Source organism: Erpetoichthys calabaricus, chromosome 6 (assembly GCF_900747795.2).
Source record: "Erpetoichthys calabaricus chromosome 6, fErpCal1.3, whole genome shotgun sequence".
In the NCBI taxonomy this organism is placed as follows: domain Eukaryota; kingdom Metazoa; phylum Chordata; class Cladistia; order Polypteriformes; family Polypteridae; genus Erpetoichthys; species Erpetoichthys calabaricus.
The window spans coordinates 121,873,222-121,891,810 of NC_041399.2; the positions used below are offsets into that span (position 1 = coordinate 121,873,222).

At 37.9% G+C, this 18,589-nt stretch overlaps 1 protein-coding gene across 1 annotated transcript in view; it reads left to right on the plus strand.

Moving 5' to 3' along the window:
• obscnb (obscurin, cytoskeletal calmodulin and titin-interacting RhoGEF b) overlaps nt 1-18,589 on the plus strand; it is a 565,304-nt gene that overhangs the window by 139,488 nt on the left and 407,227 nt on the right. The window contains exon 19 of the mRNA XM_051928767.1: nt 7,338-7,604. Coding sequence (XP_051784727.1) covers nt 7,338-7,604 — 267 coding nt within the window. The remainder of the gene's footprint in view (nt 1-7,337; nt 7,605-18,589) is intronic.

An 18,589-nucleotide genomic window follows, 5' to 3' on the forward strand; every position in this document is an offset into this window, starting at 1 on the left:
TTTTCTGAATTAACCTTAAACCCATATTGCTTTAGCCTGTTCAGCACTCAGTAACCAAAATGTCAACTAAATAGCACATAACTCCATTCAAACCTTGTAAAATTGTGTCCATTATATCCTGGAAAGCGCTGGCTACTCCATAGGGTAATTTGTTTACCTGGAACAGTCCCTTCTGTGTATTAATATTTAAAGATGTCTTCCTTTCCTTATCCAGTTCAACTTGCTGATATGCTTGTGCTAAATCAATTTTACTAAACTGTTTACTATTAGCATATCTTGCAAACAAATCTTGAGCATGGGAAATAGGGTAGGAGTCTACATCTAGCTATGGGTTAATGGTGACCTTATTGTCCCCACAACACTTTATGCTCCCATCTGACTTTAGGATACATACAGTTGAAATCAAAAAATCTAAATCTTTATTGTCATTGTAGCAATGAGACATTGAACAACGAAATTTAGGTGCAATTTTCCAATGCAAAAAAAGAAAAAACAATCATTCAAGTTATAACTAAAATAAATAAATATATAGAGAAAATAGTCCATAACAGCAGAACACTGTTTTCCATTCATACATACGTCATATTGCACTTGTCCCTTAGCCAATGTTGACTTAGAGCTGTATTTTAAACATGAGAGTGTATTGTATTTTAAACATAAAGGTGCAGTAGGTCAGATTGACCACTTAGCAGCATTCAGCATGGTGATAGATAAAGGATAGAAACTGTTTCTCAGTCTATTTGTCTTAGTCTTTATGGATCTGAAACATCTGCCTGAAGGCACGTATTCAAACAATGCATGTCCTGGGTGTGATGGGTCCTGAAGAATTTTCTTGACGTTCCTGAGACAACAGGAACTATGTAGTTCTTATAGTGAGGGGAGAGGACAGTGACCTTAATGACCCTGTGGAGCTCTTTCCTCTGTGCTACTGTACAGCTGGAGAACCACTAACAGAGACAGTAGACCAGGATGCTCTCTACTGTGCAGCGGTAAAAGGACACCAGCAGTTTCTCAGGGATGATGTTCTTCCTGAGAACCCTCAGGAAGTAGAGTCTCTTTTGGGCCTTCTTCGCTACCTCAGCAGTGTGTGTTCCCCAGGTCAAGTCCTCCCTAATGGTAACTCCCAAGAAGCAGAAGTGTGAGACCCTCTCCACACAGTCCCCGTTGATGATGAGTGGCTGGATGTTGTCTGCCTTCTTCCTGAAGTCCACGATGAGCTCCTTGGTCTTGGCTGTATTTAGGAGTAAGTTGTTATTCCTACACCATGCTGTGAGCCGCTCCACCTCATCCCTGTAGGCGGACTCATCCCCCCAAGAGATAAGCCCTACTACCATGGTATCATCAGCGAACAATGGTGTTACTGTGGTGGGCAGGAATGCAATCGTGGGTGTAGAGGGTATAGAGCAGGGGGCTCAGCACACAGCCCTGTGGGGAGCTAGTGCTGAGGCTGATGGGTGTGGAGTAGGGGCCCACTCTAACCCTCTGAATGCGATCACTCAGGAAATCCTTGATCCAAAGGCAGGTGGAGTGTTGAAGTCCTATGTCTGACAGTTTGGTCACCAGTCTGTGGGGTAAGATGGTATTAAAGGCAGAGCTGAAGTCTATGAAGAGCAGCCGTGCGTAGCTCCCCTGCTGCTCCAGATGGGACAGAACAGCATGGAGAACAGTGGCCAAAGCATCCTCCGTAGACCTGTTTGCTCTGCAGGCAAACTGGTGCGGATCAAGCATGGGAGGAATGAATGACATAATGTGGTTCCTGATGAGCTTCTCGAAGCACTTCATAACCACAGGGGTTAGTGCAACTGGCCTGTAGTCATTAAGACTGATGATGGTCTGTTTCTTGGCCAGAGGCACTATAACAGAGGATTTCAGGCAGGATGGCACAGTGGATTGAGACATAGACTGGTTGAATATCTTGGTGAAGACCCCAGCCACTTGGTCTGCACAGTTTTTCAGCACGTGTCCTGAGATGCCGTCAGGTCCAGCTGTCTTCTGTGGGTTGACAGCCCGCAGTGTGTGTCTCACGTTGTGCACCCCCACTGTGAAGATGGGGCTGTTGTTGGTTTCTGGATGGCATCTGGCTGTTTCTGGTGAATCCACTTCAAACTGGGCAAAGTGGTTCAGTTCCTCAGCCAGCGATAAATCACCTCCCACAGCTCTGGGACTGGTCCTGTAGTTGGTCATATGCTGGACACCCATCCAAACTTGCCTGCCGTTGTTGCTGTCCAGGTGTTCCTCGTCTGACTTGGCCTCTCGGATGCCCCTCTTTAGGCTGGTACGGGCTGTGCTGTAGAGGACCTTGTCACCAGGCCTGAAGACAGTATTACTCTCTTTCAGCAGCCTGTGGACTTCCCTGGTCATCTAGGGCTTCTGATTGGGGTAGGCCCGGATACATTTATCCACTTTGACAATGTCTGTGCAGTTCTTAATATAACACAGTACGCAGAAGCTGTTCATTCTGCATATGATACTGGACACTGGAATCAATACTCCTTGTTGTACTAAAAGGTCCAAATGTTCATTCACTGCATCTCTAATTGCATAGGGCATGAGCCTTGCCTTACAAAATTTGGGAATAGCCTTTTCAGATACATATAGTTTAGCCTGGATACCTTTTACATACCCCATTTCTTTAACAAAAACTCAACCATATTTTTGCTGCAATACCTTGATTTGATCAGTCACCTGAAATAGACCAAAACTTTTTAGCCTTAGATGAGAAAGACAGTTTCACTCTATTAAAGCACCTCCATCCCCTTTTACAGCCAGTAGGGGCAAATGAACCTGTTTCCCCTCATTTTCTATATTTACAAGTAGCTTACCCAAAACTGATGTTTAAGTTTTTAACACAACATTCGTTGGACACAATGGAAACCTGCTAAACTTAGAATAGTACAGTCAGTCAGTCATCATCCAACCCACTATATCCTAACACAGGGTCACGGGGGTCTGCTGGACCCAATGCCAGCCAGCACAGGGTGCAAGGCAGGAACAAATCCTGGGCAGGGTGCCAGTCCACCGCAGGACACACACACACACACACACCAAGCACACACTAGGGACAATTTAGGATCGCCAATGTACCTAACCTGCATGTCTTTGGACTGTGGGAGGAAACCGGAGCACCCGGAGGAAACCCACACGGACACGGGGAGAACATGCAAACTCCAGTGAACCCAGGTCTTCTTACTGCGAGGCAGCATAGTACACTTTCTCCAAAATTACAGACATGGCAGCACCTGTATCAATTTGTATCTTGATTCCTACACCGTTAACTTTCAACAGAACATCATAGGGTTTTACATACTCACTGTCCATCACAAACAGTTCCTACACCAGGGGCAACTGTCCTTTTTGTCCCATTCCAGTGCATTCAGTAACGTGCTGCTTCCTCGGAAGAAACATGCTGGGAGTACTCTTTGAAGTAACTAAGCTCCTCACATTCACATTTTCTACTGTTCCGGGAAAAGCATTCAATCGATAATTAGCCCTAGGTGCACCATCCATACCGATCATAGCCATGTTATGTATTTGGTGGAAGTCCATCATGTCCTCTGACCCCTCTTCCAGAGTGGCTGGCAGGCCTAGGCAACAAAGTTGCTCTGCCTTCATTCTCGCACCATTTAAACTATGTCTACCAAGATTTGGAGATGATGTCGCTAATTCACCAACTGGCTTTCTTCAGCAACCCTAGCCAAATGTCCCTCATTTCAACACTCATTATACTTAAAATCCTTGAACTGGCAGATATTAGGCTTATGGTCAATCACCAAACAATGGAAGCACTTCTTCATTCTTTACCCAGCAACCAAGCTGTCAGTACTAAATGGCTTTAACAGCTGAAACTGTTTCATGCTGGCAATGGTGCACTCGTATTTTTTGCAAATATCCACCATCTTGTCCTAGGTTAACACATCTTCATAAACAACTGTTAGCAACCGGCCTCACAGCTCCCCATCAGCCAACTCACAGATTAGCTGGATTTCTCAACTGTTCTCCTAGTCATGCCAAACTGACAGTGTTCCCCCAAGTCCCTTTTAAAGTCATTATACATTTTGACAAAGACATAACGTTCAGGCATTATATTCTGCTTTGGTTCAAAATGTGCCTTTAGCATGGTAGTTACCTGTTCTAAACTGATTTTTTGTTTGGTTTGTGGCACTATGACATCTTTTAGTTACGCAAAGTTCCCAGTTACACTCAGGAACTCCACCCTTTCCCATTATTCAGCAATAGTATTTGCCACAAATACATTTTCAATCCTCTCTTTAAAGTTAGAAAAACTCCCCTCTTACTCCTTAAACTCCACAGCTACATTAACAAGATTAGTCATTTTCATGCTGCCCTGCCATCCCAATCCTCATTGCCAATCTGTTGTATCTTAGGTAAGTAATTCGATGCAGGGCAGCACTCACAACAGAAATTAACAAGAGTCCGGAGACAAATCCAATTGACAGCTACTTTATTTCAAACATGAGTCTAAATGTAAGAGAACAGTGTTATGCAATCAAAGTAACACTGGACAGATGTACAGTATTACCTTCTATGGATATACTCTATACCAGTGCATGGTATACAACACTTTAATTGCAAAACAAAACATCCAAGAAGTCCTATCCTATCCTATAATATAATATAATTAATATAATATAATAAAATATAATATAATATATTATATGCCCTTATATCTATATGTAATACATATATATAAATCAATAGACACCTTAAGCAATTTGTTTGGGACCAACAATGTAAAATGGGTCAATGAACTAATATCCTTGAGATTTAAAGTTCTGCTGTGTAACTACTATGCCACTAAAGAAGCTAGATTTTCAGTGACTTTAACTACTTTTACATGTACTGCTACAATTGCATCTGTTGGCAATCATTAATAATAAATAATAATAAAACAAGCCAGAAGCCATAAGGAACCAGGGAAGCAGGTAACTGTATTGAACCCTAGTCAGGGGCAAAAGGACTAAAGATTTCTTTTTCTTGTTATTTTAAAAAACCTTGATGCTATCATATTCATACCCAAGACAGAAAAATAAAATATGCATTATCTACTTGCATAAAACACTTTGTTTTGTCATTGTAGTATGCTTGTAGTCTATATCTCACTACATGGTGATAAATGAAAGCACTTACTGGAAGACTGAAGCAATGTTAAAAATAACTATAAAGAAACAAATGTATTAGTAGTAGTATTGCCACATGTACAGAGTACAGTAAAATTTTGCCCTTATATGACCAAGCAACATGCAACATGTCATCACATTCTGGTTCCATTATTAAAAAGGATTTATTATAAAAAATAACTTCAATTATTTTGTTAAAAACACAGTTGAGCTCATCTGATGTACTAATATGATCTAATGTCATATAAGGCTAAAGACAAATATTTATTAAGTTTGATCATTTATAAAGTTTGATTTACACCTATAACATATAATCAGTGTTTTTATTATACAATAGGCAAGCACTCAATACTATGAATACACATCTGTTGCTATATATTAAGTTTATGTGAAGTAGAATATATGGAAATTTAGAAAAGTCTAGATACATACTAGGTAAAATATTAATCAAATGATTGACAACTCGTATTATTTTTCTCTCCATATTCTGAACTTATCAGAAATGTGGAAAACCATCCATTTGTTTATTTTTATCTTGATTTCCACCAAATGCTGTATTTATAAATTTGCATTTATTACTAAAGCACAATCCATCCCCTTTATTTTCTAGGATGTTTGTACAGTGGTTTCAGATCTTTTTCAGGTACCCTTTTGTGCAAGAATGGCTCCAAGTTAAGCAACTATATCTACTCCCTTGGCCATTGTAGAGGCCCCCTCCCATACAGAGAATGGACGTGAGGGCCCAAAATAGGCATAATGCCTACATTAGGCTTGTATCACAGTTGTTGATTTATAACATATTAATTTCTGCTGACAAACACACCTACTCCCTATGACTTTGTAATGGCTAAAGTTTGTTAAAAAATGAATACATCTTAGATCATCACCTGGACTAAAATGAAAGCATAGGTATTATTGAAATATTATCTAATGCTGTCACATTGTCCTTTTAATGCTTCATCTTCTAGGTCACAGTGAGTGGCAGTTTTAAAAATCTATCAATCATTATCAAACTCATTTCATAGTCACATAGTTCAAAAAATGGTACAGTTAATGCTAAATCATACAATGGCATTTTAGGCAAGTGTGCCGTGCATGTGTATGTGTATGATGGCCCTGTGATGAACAAGGTTGGTTCTTGCCTTTTTGCCACATACAAGCATACACAAAAGTATGTGGACACTTCTCCAAATTATTGAGTTCAGGTGTTTCAGTTGAACCCTTTGTTTTCAGGTGTTTAAAATTAAGGAAACAGATCATACAATTTCCAATGACAAACATTGGCAGCATAGTGGGTCATACTGAAGACCTCAGGGACTTTAAACGTGGCACTGTCATAGGATGACACCTTTGTCACAAGTCAGTACATGCCATTTTTGCTTTGCTAGATCTGCCCCAGTGAACTATGAGTGCTATTATAGTGAAGTGGAAGCCTCTAGAATCAAAAACAGTTCAGCCACGAAGTGGTTGATTACACAAGTTAAAATTAGGGGCCACCGAGTGGTGAAACACATACTGTAGTGCACAAAAATCACCTCTCTTCTGTTGCAACACTCACAACCAAGTTCGAAACTGCCTTGGGAAGCAACATGAGCACAAGAGCTGTGTCTTGAGAGCTTCATGAAATGGGGTTCAATGGTGAAGCAACTGTACAGAAGCAAAAAATCACTATGGGCAATGCCAAGTGTGGACTCCACTTGACTCTGGAGTAATGGAAACATGTTCTCTAGAGTGATGATTCAGATTTACTATCCTGTAATCAGGGTTTGGTGAATGTGAAGAGATTGCTACCTTCCAGGCTGCATAGTGCCTTCTGTAAAATTAGGTAGAGAAGGGATAATGGTGTAGGGTTGTTTTTCGGAGGTTGGGCTAGGCCCCTTTGTTCCAGTTAATGCTAAATCATGCAATGCATATTTAGACAATTGTATAGTGTATGTATATGTGGGGATGGCCATGTGGTGAACAAGGATGATTCTTGCCTTTTTGCTTGATACTGTTAGCCACCAAAAAACCTAAACTGGATTTCCAGTAAATTGTGTAGAGAATGTTCAATGTTATGTCATTAATAAATGGAGCAATTTTGATTAATATTCCCTTGGTTAAAATCAGCATCCAAAAAAAGACATGGGAATTATTTTTCTTTTGCCTATTAACACTCTTTTAATCATATTAATTCATTTCTTACATTGTATTTTTCAGAATTAGCAATAAAGTTTATCAAGAAACTTGAAGCTATCTCACCAGAAGTTGGTGAGACAGCGGTTTTGACCTGTGAATTAAATCAGACTAAAGGGGATGTCCTATGGAGACGAAACGGTGTTGAGATTAAGTCAACAATAAAGTTTAAAATTCAAGGTGATGGAACTAAACGGACACTTCAAATAACCAAAGTTTCTCTGGAGGATGACGGAGAGTACAGCTGTGAATGTAGGGATGACAAGACAATCTGTAAAGTCACTGCGAAAGGTAAAGCATCTAGGTGTTTTAATTTATTTAATATTATAAATAAGAAAACCTTATTTTAGAATCTATAGCTGTCGATGTCATCAGAGTATTTTTTATTGTGTCATTTGTAGGCAATCTTCTGCCATCTCTGTGATTAGATTAGATTAGATAAACTATATTTATTCCAAGGGGAAATATAGATGTATACAGCAACAGAAACATTCAGACTAACAGAACAAATAATACTATCAATCAATAGGGAGATAAATGAATAAGCAAACAAATAACATTTATTTCTACAATGTATTTTCATACAATGTCATTCAAAGTGCTTTACAAGATGTCAAAGAAGTAATTACATCCAAAGAAAAACAAATTCAAATTAGATTAAAAAAATGCATAAATAATATACAAAAAAAGACAGATACATAGTTAAGAGAAATAAAGTCCTTAAACATAGAAATGTGTTTTTTTGACTTCAATTGATGGGCAGATAATAAGGCCAGGGTGGACAGAAACAAATTAAAAAAAAACAAAAAAACCTCTAGAAAAACAAAATATGTGGAGGTTCTAGGCCAAACGACCACCCAGCCTCCATTGGGCATTCTATCCAACATTATATATACTTAAGATACTATTTATTTATTTGATTATTTTAAAGTTTTGTCTTAGAGAATTCAATGGAGTGGGATGAAGAGTATGATAATTCTAGGCATTTCTAGTTTATTAAGTGTAGAAATAAGTTGTGCTTATGAGAACACCAAGTTGTGGTTTTAGGAGTTTTTTTTAAATGTTCTGAAGTGTTAACCGGGTGTATCTCTATTGGTAAAATATTCCATATTTTTTGTGTGTAACAGCAGAAGGTTGCCTCACTCACCTCTATTTTGCTTTGCCTTTGAAATAATAAGCGCCTGCTTATTATTATTATTATTTGAAGATATACAGTTACAACTTGGAATGTAGGCGTATAGGCACTCCAAAAAATTGGAAGGAGCTAGATTATTTAAAGCTTTATATACAATTAATAGCATATTAAAGTCACATTTAAAACACATAGGTAATGAATGTTTACAATGCTAAAGCTGGGTGAGTTGTGGTCAGATTTTCTTTTTCTGGCTATGGTTTTTGATGCTGCATTCTAACCTAACTGCAACCAGTTAATGCCTTTCTTAAGTAGACCAGTTAAGAGTGCATTATAGTAATCTAATCAATTTAGTAAAATAAAAGAAAAGAAAATAAGATGGAGTGGTGGCCCTGAGGATAAGGATTTGTATTGGCATCTGGAAGGTTGCTGGTTCAAATCCTGTTACTGCCAGAAGGAAACCTACACTGTTGGGGCTTGAACAAGGCCTTAACCTTGCACTTACTCTGGGGGTGCTATACAGTGGCCGACCCTGTGCTCTGATCTGCAAAGGTCATGCCAAATGTAAATTTCCTCCTGGGGATTCATGAAGTATACAAAAACAAAAGTGTGAATTGATCTTTTGGCATCTTGCAGTGCTATGAGTTCTAATTTTTGCATTGTTCCTTAAAAGGAAAAATGCTGTCTTTGTAATCTGTTTAATGTGTAATGTCATGTGTGTGTGATGTAATTTGTGTAATGTGAAAGTCCATGATTGAACATCTGAAATTTTTACTTACACCTTTAGTGTTTCTAAGGGATCAAGTTTAGTTTGATTTTTGGTGGCAACTAAGATTTCAGTTTATTTTCTTGTTTAGCTTGTGGAAATTACCACAGACTGACATGGGATCAGAGAGCCTAGAGTGTTACCAATTGCTATACAACAGTAAAGATTTGTGTCATCTGCATAGTAGTGGTAGTTCATCTTGTGTTTTGAAATAATCTGGGCCAATGCGAGTATACTGATTGAAAATAACAGGGGGCCCAGAATAGATCCTTGTGGTATGCCATATACAATATCATGGACCTCTGTACAATCACCACAAATAACAAAGAAATTTCTAAAGTCTAAGTCTAAATAAGACTGAAATGGCAGAAATTGCAAAAAGAACTTGAAGAGTATAAGTATTTAGTTTGGGAATGTCAGGAGGAACTGAATTGCATAATAGCAGAAGGCAGAAAAGATTTTCAAAGGTGCTTCTTAGTAGTGATAAGTGGAGTGAAGCCTCACAAAGCATCAATACATTTGAAGCAATTGTGTCGGGAATCATGTTGAAGCTTCTAAGCGTTTGACACTCAACCTCTCTAGTGGCATCTCCTGGCCTCTTTGCATTAACGTTACACAAACTCATGATCAAGTTCAATGACATCTGGTAAACTTTTACTACTTTTAGTTTTCGTTGCTACAGATTGGCATGAAAAGATGGGTTCATCAGCTGCTTCCAGTGTCTGATATCAAAAAATATAACTGACACAGACAAGCAGAATGTACTATTCGATAAGCAAGAGTTTTACTAAAACAAAATAAGACGCATCACTCATGGAGCCCTAGCTCATTTAATTAATATTCCCCTTTTACATTGTATCATTATCTTTATTCCTGTTATTAGTATTATTATTAACCATCATCTTTTCTTAAGATAACATTTAATCAACCATTGTTTGGGGTTCCACAGCCTAATGTTGTAGGTAAAAAAAAAACCATAAATTGAAAATGAGAAATAATTTTAAGAGATACTGTGAAAGAATCACATAAGAGATCTGTTCTGGAGTAATTCCCCCTTAAAATCTCCACCAAATGTGATGACTAATTTGCAGAAGGCAGCTCATGTATTTACAATAATCTATCTTTTATTTATTGCCATTTAATGTTTATGACCCCCTCAACCCCCTCTCGGTTCTCTCGCTATCAGTCCATTGCATCACCCACGTTACTTGTTGATTGCTAACACACAACTGAATCACTATTGTTCTTAGCAGAGCGGATGTATATCCTGTATTTTTTTGACGTATGCATGTCAAATTGGTTGTATTGACATGAGAGTATCATTGTTGTACTCTCCTAATGAAAACAAGAAGATGATATATCGATGTATACTATATGATGTACAGTTTTAAAGAAAAATGAGCATTTCTTGTAAATGTTACCCAATTTAGCTAATCCTTTAATATACAGTATAGAGTAGATAAATTAATGATAAGAGGCAAAGAAGGAATATTTTTTAGAAGAGAGTATTATGGTGACAGAGGTGTCGTAACCCGAAATACTAAAGTTCTTCTTTGCAGTACTATGCATTCTTCCAGTCAGCATTTGTAAGATGTATAATTCATAGTTTTGTTTCTCGACATTAAGTATTTTCGGGCATAATCACTTAAAATGTATTGATCATCCATCCATCCCATCCATCCATCCATTTTCCAACCCGCTGAATCCAAGTATTGATCATCCACAAACATTTATTTCACCTGACAATTCTGTCGAGTTTTTGAAATCTGGTGATGCCATACATAGTTCAAACATAGCTCGAAGAATAAGAATTTGAAACGCTGAGCTGACAAGCCAGTGGAAATGCCCCTCCCAACCTACCCCCTAATCGCGGGTAGAAGCAGTAAGCTGACATGCACCTTGGAAATGGACTTGAAAGGTTTGAAGCACTGAGCAGATGTGCACACTTGGACTAAAATGTGAAGCACATTTCAAAGCACTGTGCAGAGAAGTGCAATGGGACTGAAACATGAAGAGCAGTTTGAAGCCCATTGTGACACTACTTGTGTGATTTTGGACTATATAAGAAATAATCTGTTGTTGTTGTTATTATAGGTTTATGGTCATGATTTAACCTAGTGAGGTCTAAGTTTTCCTCCATGTGAGATTTTATTCTGGCCACAGCATTGGGTATTCTTTTTTTGAAAAACCCTATTTAGAAGTTATCAGTAGATAATGAGCAATGGGCTTTTGAACCATTCAAGTTATCCCTAAATTATTCTAGAATACTTAAGGAGGTTAGTGAGTACATATATAAAATCTTGATGCATGTTCTTCAAATATTACTGCACAGTGAGGAAATTTCTTATTACTAGAAACCTGCAAAGGGCACTCAGACTGGTCCAAGTAATTATAGGAGAGTGAGATTTATAGGCATCATGGGTAAATTAATAGAAGATATTACTAAGGAAAAGATCTAGGAGCATGTGGCAAGAACAGGTGTATTGGAGTACAGTCAATATGGCTTTAAATAAGGGAGGTAGCGTTTCACTAATATCCTGGAATTCTGTGAAGCAGCAGCAAAAGTATATGATCAGAAAGGGGACTATGATATTATTTGTCTTGATTTTCAGAAAGAATTTCCTAAGGACTCACATGAAAGACTAGGGATCAAATGAAAAGTAGAAATTCAATCTGCAGTGTGTAGATAGGTATAAATTTGTCATAAAAGCCATAATCAAAGGGTGTAATGAATGGTGTATAGATGTTTTCCTGAATTAGTTTATGTTACAAGTAGGGTCTCTTAGGGTTTAGTGCTGATGTTGCTGCTCATTCTAATATAAATACCGTAATAATCATGCAAAGAATTTAAATAACAAACTGGTTTGAAGAGGATGTTAAACTAGGAGGAAGGGCAGATAACGTGGAATCCGCTGAGTCATTACAGAGGGAAGTGGAGAGCATACAGCCTTGGGCAGATTTGTGGCAGGTGACATTTAATGTAAGTAATGTATTGCACATAAGAAGTTAAAATGTTAGGTAACATCTCAGGAGATGTGGGAAAGGGAGAAGATTTTAGCTTGGTTAATTAAATATCAGTCTTGCTTTTGGCAGTGCTGGTAATTAGTTAAAAAATTAGGTAAGGATCCAGCATTATTTATTTTTCCTTTTTTGTTAGAGGGAATCTCTGTTAAACTTATTATCAAGGTAAGTGAATCACACTGGTTTTAAGAAACAGAATCATGCAATTTAATGATAAACACAAGTATTATAGATATACAATAACTACTGCATATATATCAACATTGAAGACAGGATGCAAAACAGGCAAGACTGATATTTACTAGATATTTAGAGTTCTAATTTGTCTTGTCAAAGATAAACAGTTTTACAATACCAAGTCTTTAAGGATGATGTCTGATGTTGTGTGGAATAATTGGTGTTGTTGCTCCAAGTTCACATGGAGAACATTTTTTTTGTTGGAGTTCACTCTTCCTCTTTGTGATATGGTCATTTGTTTGTGGCTTGCTGTGCTTTTCTCAGCTTTCTGTTAGTATCTTTGCTGTGTCCTCTTGTTTCTCAGTTTAGGTTCTGTTGTTTCCTTCTTGAAGTAACTTCTTCTCAGTCTTCTCAGTTAATGATGGCACAGAGCTTGGCTTGGAAAAGTGGATCTCAGCTTTCAGTCCTAGAAAAACAAGAATTTGTCAGCTCTAAGCTACTCAAAGAGGGAGTGGCTCAGCATTTGGGTTTTAGAGAGAGAACAGGTTTCAGAGAGTCAGAAGAAATGAGTACAGCTGGTTTTTGAAGGAAGGTATTAATTGGATCAAATGCCTGCTTATAGGTGTGTAATTTTATTCATCACATCCAGGCAGATTAAGTTTACATTCACAAGCCTTAAAGGAATGTCCATTTAGATGCCTTCATGTTTGAGGGATTCTCTGCAAAGGTATCCACTCAACTGTGATTTACACTTTTGTCATCAGATAAAGTACAGAGTTGACCAAAGTTTGGGACAAGTTGCAGTTTAGCCATTTATTCTGGAATGCAGGTTTGGGGAAGTGCAAATGGATTTTTGCATTCCTGTTAAAACTGCTGTCTTAACAGGACTTGTTTGCCACTAAAAGCCTAGTAGAATGACCAATGCCCACTTTGTCCTACAGAGAATGATTTAGGAATTATAGTGGATTCTTCACTTTCTGTATCCAGTCACTGCACTGAAACAATTAAGAAGGCTTATAGGATGTTAGAGCAAATATAATAACTACTTAGGCCTCATCTAGATACTATCTGTAGTCTGTGGCCTCCATAATTCACAAAAAGACATAGCAGCAAAAGCAAAAGTACAGAGAAGATGAACCAAGCTGATTCCAGAACAGTAAGATATTAAAGGATTTGAACATTTTTAGTTTAAGCAAATATAGTTTAAGGGATGACATGATTGTTTAAGTTATGAAGGGAAGGGAAGAGCAGTGGTTTCGTCCGTTATAGGAGATGGACGTCTGAAGCAGAGCTCCGCTAGCAGCGGCTTTATTTTCCCACATATTTCATATTATTTAGAGGTATCCTGTATTTAACCCGACCAAGGAACTTCCAGTACAATATACAAGCATGACTAACAAGAAGAAAAGTCAGAAAGAACCGGAAAAGAAACTTAAAGCTGCTTCAAAGTCTGGACAGACATCTGGCCCGAGTGCAAGGTATGGCCTCTCGGAGACTGACCTGGAACAAGCAGACGAATGCACAGATTTCCTAGGACCCTGCTCCATTGTATCATCTCCAGTTGAGAGTGAAAATGGGAGCGAAGGTGCAAGCGATACAGGTCACGATGGATCGCTGATTTCTGAGGATCATTTGAGACTAGAAAAGGCCCTGCAGGACGTGCTCTCATCTACTCATCACGAGCCCGCAGCACCTGCTGTAACAGGAGCTGCATTTCCACTCATGGAGCACGAAAACCAAAGCGAACTGGTCCGAACTGAAAGAGATGATTGCTACACTGGCTGCCGCCATGGCTACGGCCATAAATGAGCTTAAGAACGATAACAAGAATGAGCTTAAGAATGATCTTAAGAAGGCCAACAGTGAGCTTAAGAAGGATATCATCGAGATTAAAAAGGATAACAAAGACCGGGAAATGCGTCTATTTAAACGTTTTGACGTGAACTTTAAAGGCATGTTGGAGAAATTAGAGGAACACATTGAAGAAAATAGATCCAAACTGAAAATGCTTGCCGACCAGATTAATGACGTTACAGATCAGCTGGATGACGTTAAGCAGGCATTCACAGCTCGAGTTGAAACAGCGGAAAAATTGGCATCTAATGCCGATGAAAAAGCTACAGCTGAGAATTCCAAATGCAAAAAACTTGGAGACAGACTTGTGGCCCTGGAAGATGGGTACAGAAGAAATAATATAAAAATTGAGGGTATACCTGAGAAACGAGAAAGCTCAAGCCCAGTGAAATTTGCAGTAGAATTACTGTCTAAAATAATTGGAGATGATTTTAAACTTGACATTGAGATAGCAGCTGCTTATCGCACATACAGATCAAGTACCTTTAAACCTAGGTCTTTTATTGTCCGCTTCGAGCGACTACGATGTAAGCTTGATGTGATGGCACTTCTCAGACACAAGCAAGAGATTATATTTGAAAATAATCTTATTCGTATTTTCCCCAACTTCTCACCATTAACAGCTGCAAAACGCGCAGCCTACTTTGACATTAAAAAGTTGCTACAGAAAGCCGATATCAAATACAGCCTTTTGTATCCCGTCAAACTGAAAGTGGAAGTTCAAGATCAATATTATATTTTTTCAAACAAGGAAGAAGCTAAAGAAACTAAAGAAGCTGTTTCCGACACTCTTTTGAAAGTTAATAAGGAGCCGTATTCTATCAAGGCATGGGAAGGACCTATCATCTGCTCTCGGATCCAATTTTAAAGAGACTGGTATTATAATTATCTTTTTCTTTACTTGGACATTATATGTTTATGTCTTAATTATAGTTTTAGACGTGAGTGTGAAAGTGTGGAAGTAATTAAAGTAGGATTTGTTTATTTTTTTTTTTTTACTACCTTAAAGTAGACTGTTTAACATCATACTCTTGGTTTATTGCTATTTCTACTATTACATTACTATTACATTTATACTATTACATTATACTATTGCATTAGGAATTACCATGTTTATCCTAAACTACTTTTTAAAATCATTCCCAGGGTTCATTCTTTTTTTATCGTAATATCTTAATATCTTAAAATTGCTGAAGATTATTTTAAGCTTAAAGACTGTTAATGATTATATTTTCGGCAGATAGTATTAAGAATTCAGCTGCAATAGATATCTCTTTGTTTTAATTCTCTAACGCCGCTGCGGGGTGGGGTTTGTTTTGTTTTGGACATGCTCTGTCTCTTTGTATGTCAGAGGCCGGGACATCGTGAAGTGGGATCAAGCCTCATGTGGGGGGGGGGTGATAAAGGGGGGAGAGAAGGAGAGCAGGCTATATCTAATCTATTCTTCTAATCCCTATAACTATAAATATCAATGGAACAATTGGCTAAAATGCAATAACTCATGGGGAATTTTGAAATTAAGATTAAAACTGCCTCACTACCAGTTAAGACTATAAAATGACATTAAAAACTCAGAATCAATGTCTCCATGATGGGACAGTTAACTTTGTAAGCTGGAATGTTAAAGGCCTGAATCACGAATTAAAGAGAAAGAAAGTATGCTCTCACCTAACAGGCTTAAATGCTAAAATAGTATTTTTACATAAGACCCACTTACTAAGCAAGGATCAGTTCAGACTACAAAAAGACTGGATTGGCCAAATGTTCCATTCTAGCTTTACAAAGAAAACTAGAGCGGTGGGAATTCTCATACACAGCACAGTTCCATTTGTAGCATCAGATGTAGTATTGGACCCTGAAGGGAGATATGTGATGATCATGGGCAACTTATATAACAGTAAAATGATTTTGATAAATGTTTATGCACCCAATGTCGATGATAAGGAATTCATGCAAAATCTATTTGCATCCATTCCCAATGTGAACACTCATAAAATTATAATGGCTTGGGACTTTAATTGTGTTTTAAATCCACTCTTGGATAGGACTCCTGTGACAGGGGGGACGACATCTAATACTGCAAAGACAATTACACAGTTTTTAAATGACCACAAGTTATCAGACCCCTGGAGGTTTCTTAACCCAAACTCAAGAACATATTCGTTCTACTCACCAGTGCATTATAGCTACTCAAGAATTGATTATTTTTATAGATAGTAATTTACTGCCTACGATTAAATCATGCAAATACGACACAATTGTTATCTCCGACTATGCCCCTCTAGTCTTGGAGCTAAAATCATTAAGCCCCTCACACTCACCTCGCAGATGGCGCCTTAACCTCTTCTATTGGCAGACGAGAACTGCACAGAATTTATATCCAAACAAATCAGCTTTTTCCTAGAGACAAACACGCCCACAGAGGTTTCTGCAGGAACACTCTGGGAAACTCTAAAGGCCTTCTTAAGAGGACAGATTATTTCATATCTTTCCAACAGAAATAAATTAGAAACCAAGAAAGTGTCAGAGCTAAGAAGCGAAATTACTAGAATAGATGAAGAACAAGCCAGGCGTCCAAGTGAAGCTCTCCACAGGAAAAGGCAGGCCCTGCATACAGAACTTAACATCTTAACAACTAAAGAAACTGAACAACTTATTTATAAGTCTAGACATCATTACTATGAACACAGAGAAAAAGCTAATAAGCTTTTAGCTCAACAAATTCACAAACAAGAAGTTCGCAATGCAATAAGAAATTATTGACCATAAAAATATAATGAATGCATTTAGAGATTATTATAAATCCTTATATTCTACTGAGCTCAAAGAAGGCAACACACAATCTAATGCATTTCTGGATACATTACAGACACCACAAATAGATGCTTTAAGTGCTGAGGAACTGGATAAACCTCTGATGCTAACAGAATTACTAGATGCTATAAAGTCACTTCAAAGCGGGAAATCAGCAGGTCCTGATGGTTACCTCGTAGAATTTTATAAGAAATTCTCCACTCAGCTAGCTCCCCTCTTATTGGCAACATTTACAGAAGCTAGAGACAACCAAATACTACCTCAAACATTTCGTCAAGCATTAATCACCGTCTTTCCTAAACAAAATAAGGACTTGTTACAATGTGCATCATACAGACCAATTTCACTCCTGAATAATGATGTTAAGATACTCTCAAAAATTCTAGCTAGAAGGATGGAGAAAGTGCTGCCCTCGGTAATATCACCGGATCAAACTGGATTTATTAAAGGCCGACACCTATCTTCCAATCTCTGACGCTTGTTTAATGTTATATATTCACCAGCAAAATCAAACACCCCAGAGATATTACTATCATTAGACGCAGAAAAAGCATTTGATATGATTGAATGGAACTACCTATTCACTGCATTGGAGAAATTTGGGTTTGGCCCGAATATTTGTGCATGGATCAAACTACTGTATACCAATCCAGAAGCTTCAGTCTGTATTAATAACTTTTGCTCAGACTACTTTAAGCTAGAATGTGGTGCCAGACAAGGATGTCCCTTGTCGCCACTGCTGTTTGCAATTGCCATTGAACCACTGGCGGTTCACTGCCAAAATTCTTTTCAGATATAGGGGATTGTCAGAGAAGGACTGGAACAGAAAATTTCTCTATATGCAGATGATATGGTTTTATATATATCAGACCCAGAAAACACTGTCCCTGCAGTTTTAAAAGCACTAACAGAATTTCAAAAGATATCTGGTCTAAAAATTAATCTGAATAAAAGTATACTCTTTCCAGTGAATTCACAAGCATATAATATTAGATTGGACACCCAACCTTTTACCATAGCAGATCAGTTTAAATACCTAAGAGTAAATATCACAAGTAAACATAAAGCTCTTTATCAACAAAATTTTGCCATCTGTATGGAAAAAATTAAGTAAGACTTGCATAGATGGTCAACCCTTCATCTCACTCTAGCCGGAAGAATTAACGTTGTTAAGATGAATATCCTTCCTAAACTTCTTTTTTTATTTCAAAACATTCCAATATATATCAATAAATCGTTTTTTAAACAGTTAGATTCAACAATAACCTCATTCATTTGGAACTCAAAACACCCACGAATCCGAAGTGCGACCCTACAAAGACCTCAGGCAGAAGGTGGCATGGCTTTACCTAATTTTCAGTTTTATTACTGGGCAGCAAACATACAAGCCATAAAAACCTGGACACAAATATATGAACATACACAGGCTTGGTCCGCATTAGAAGCAAAATCCTGTAGTACTTCTTTATACTCCCTGCTCTGCACTCCAATAAATGCAAGTTATCGCAAATA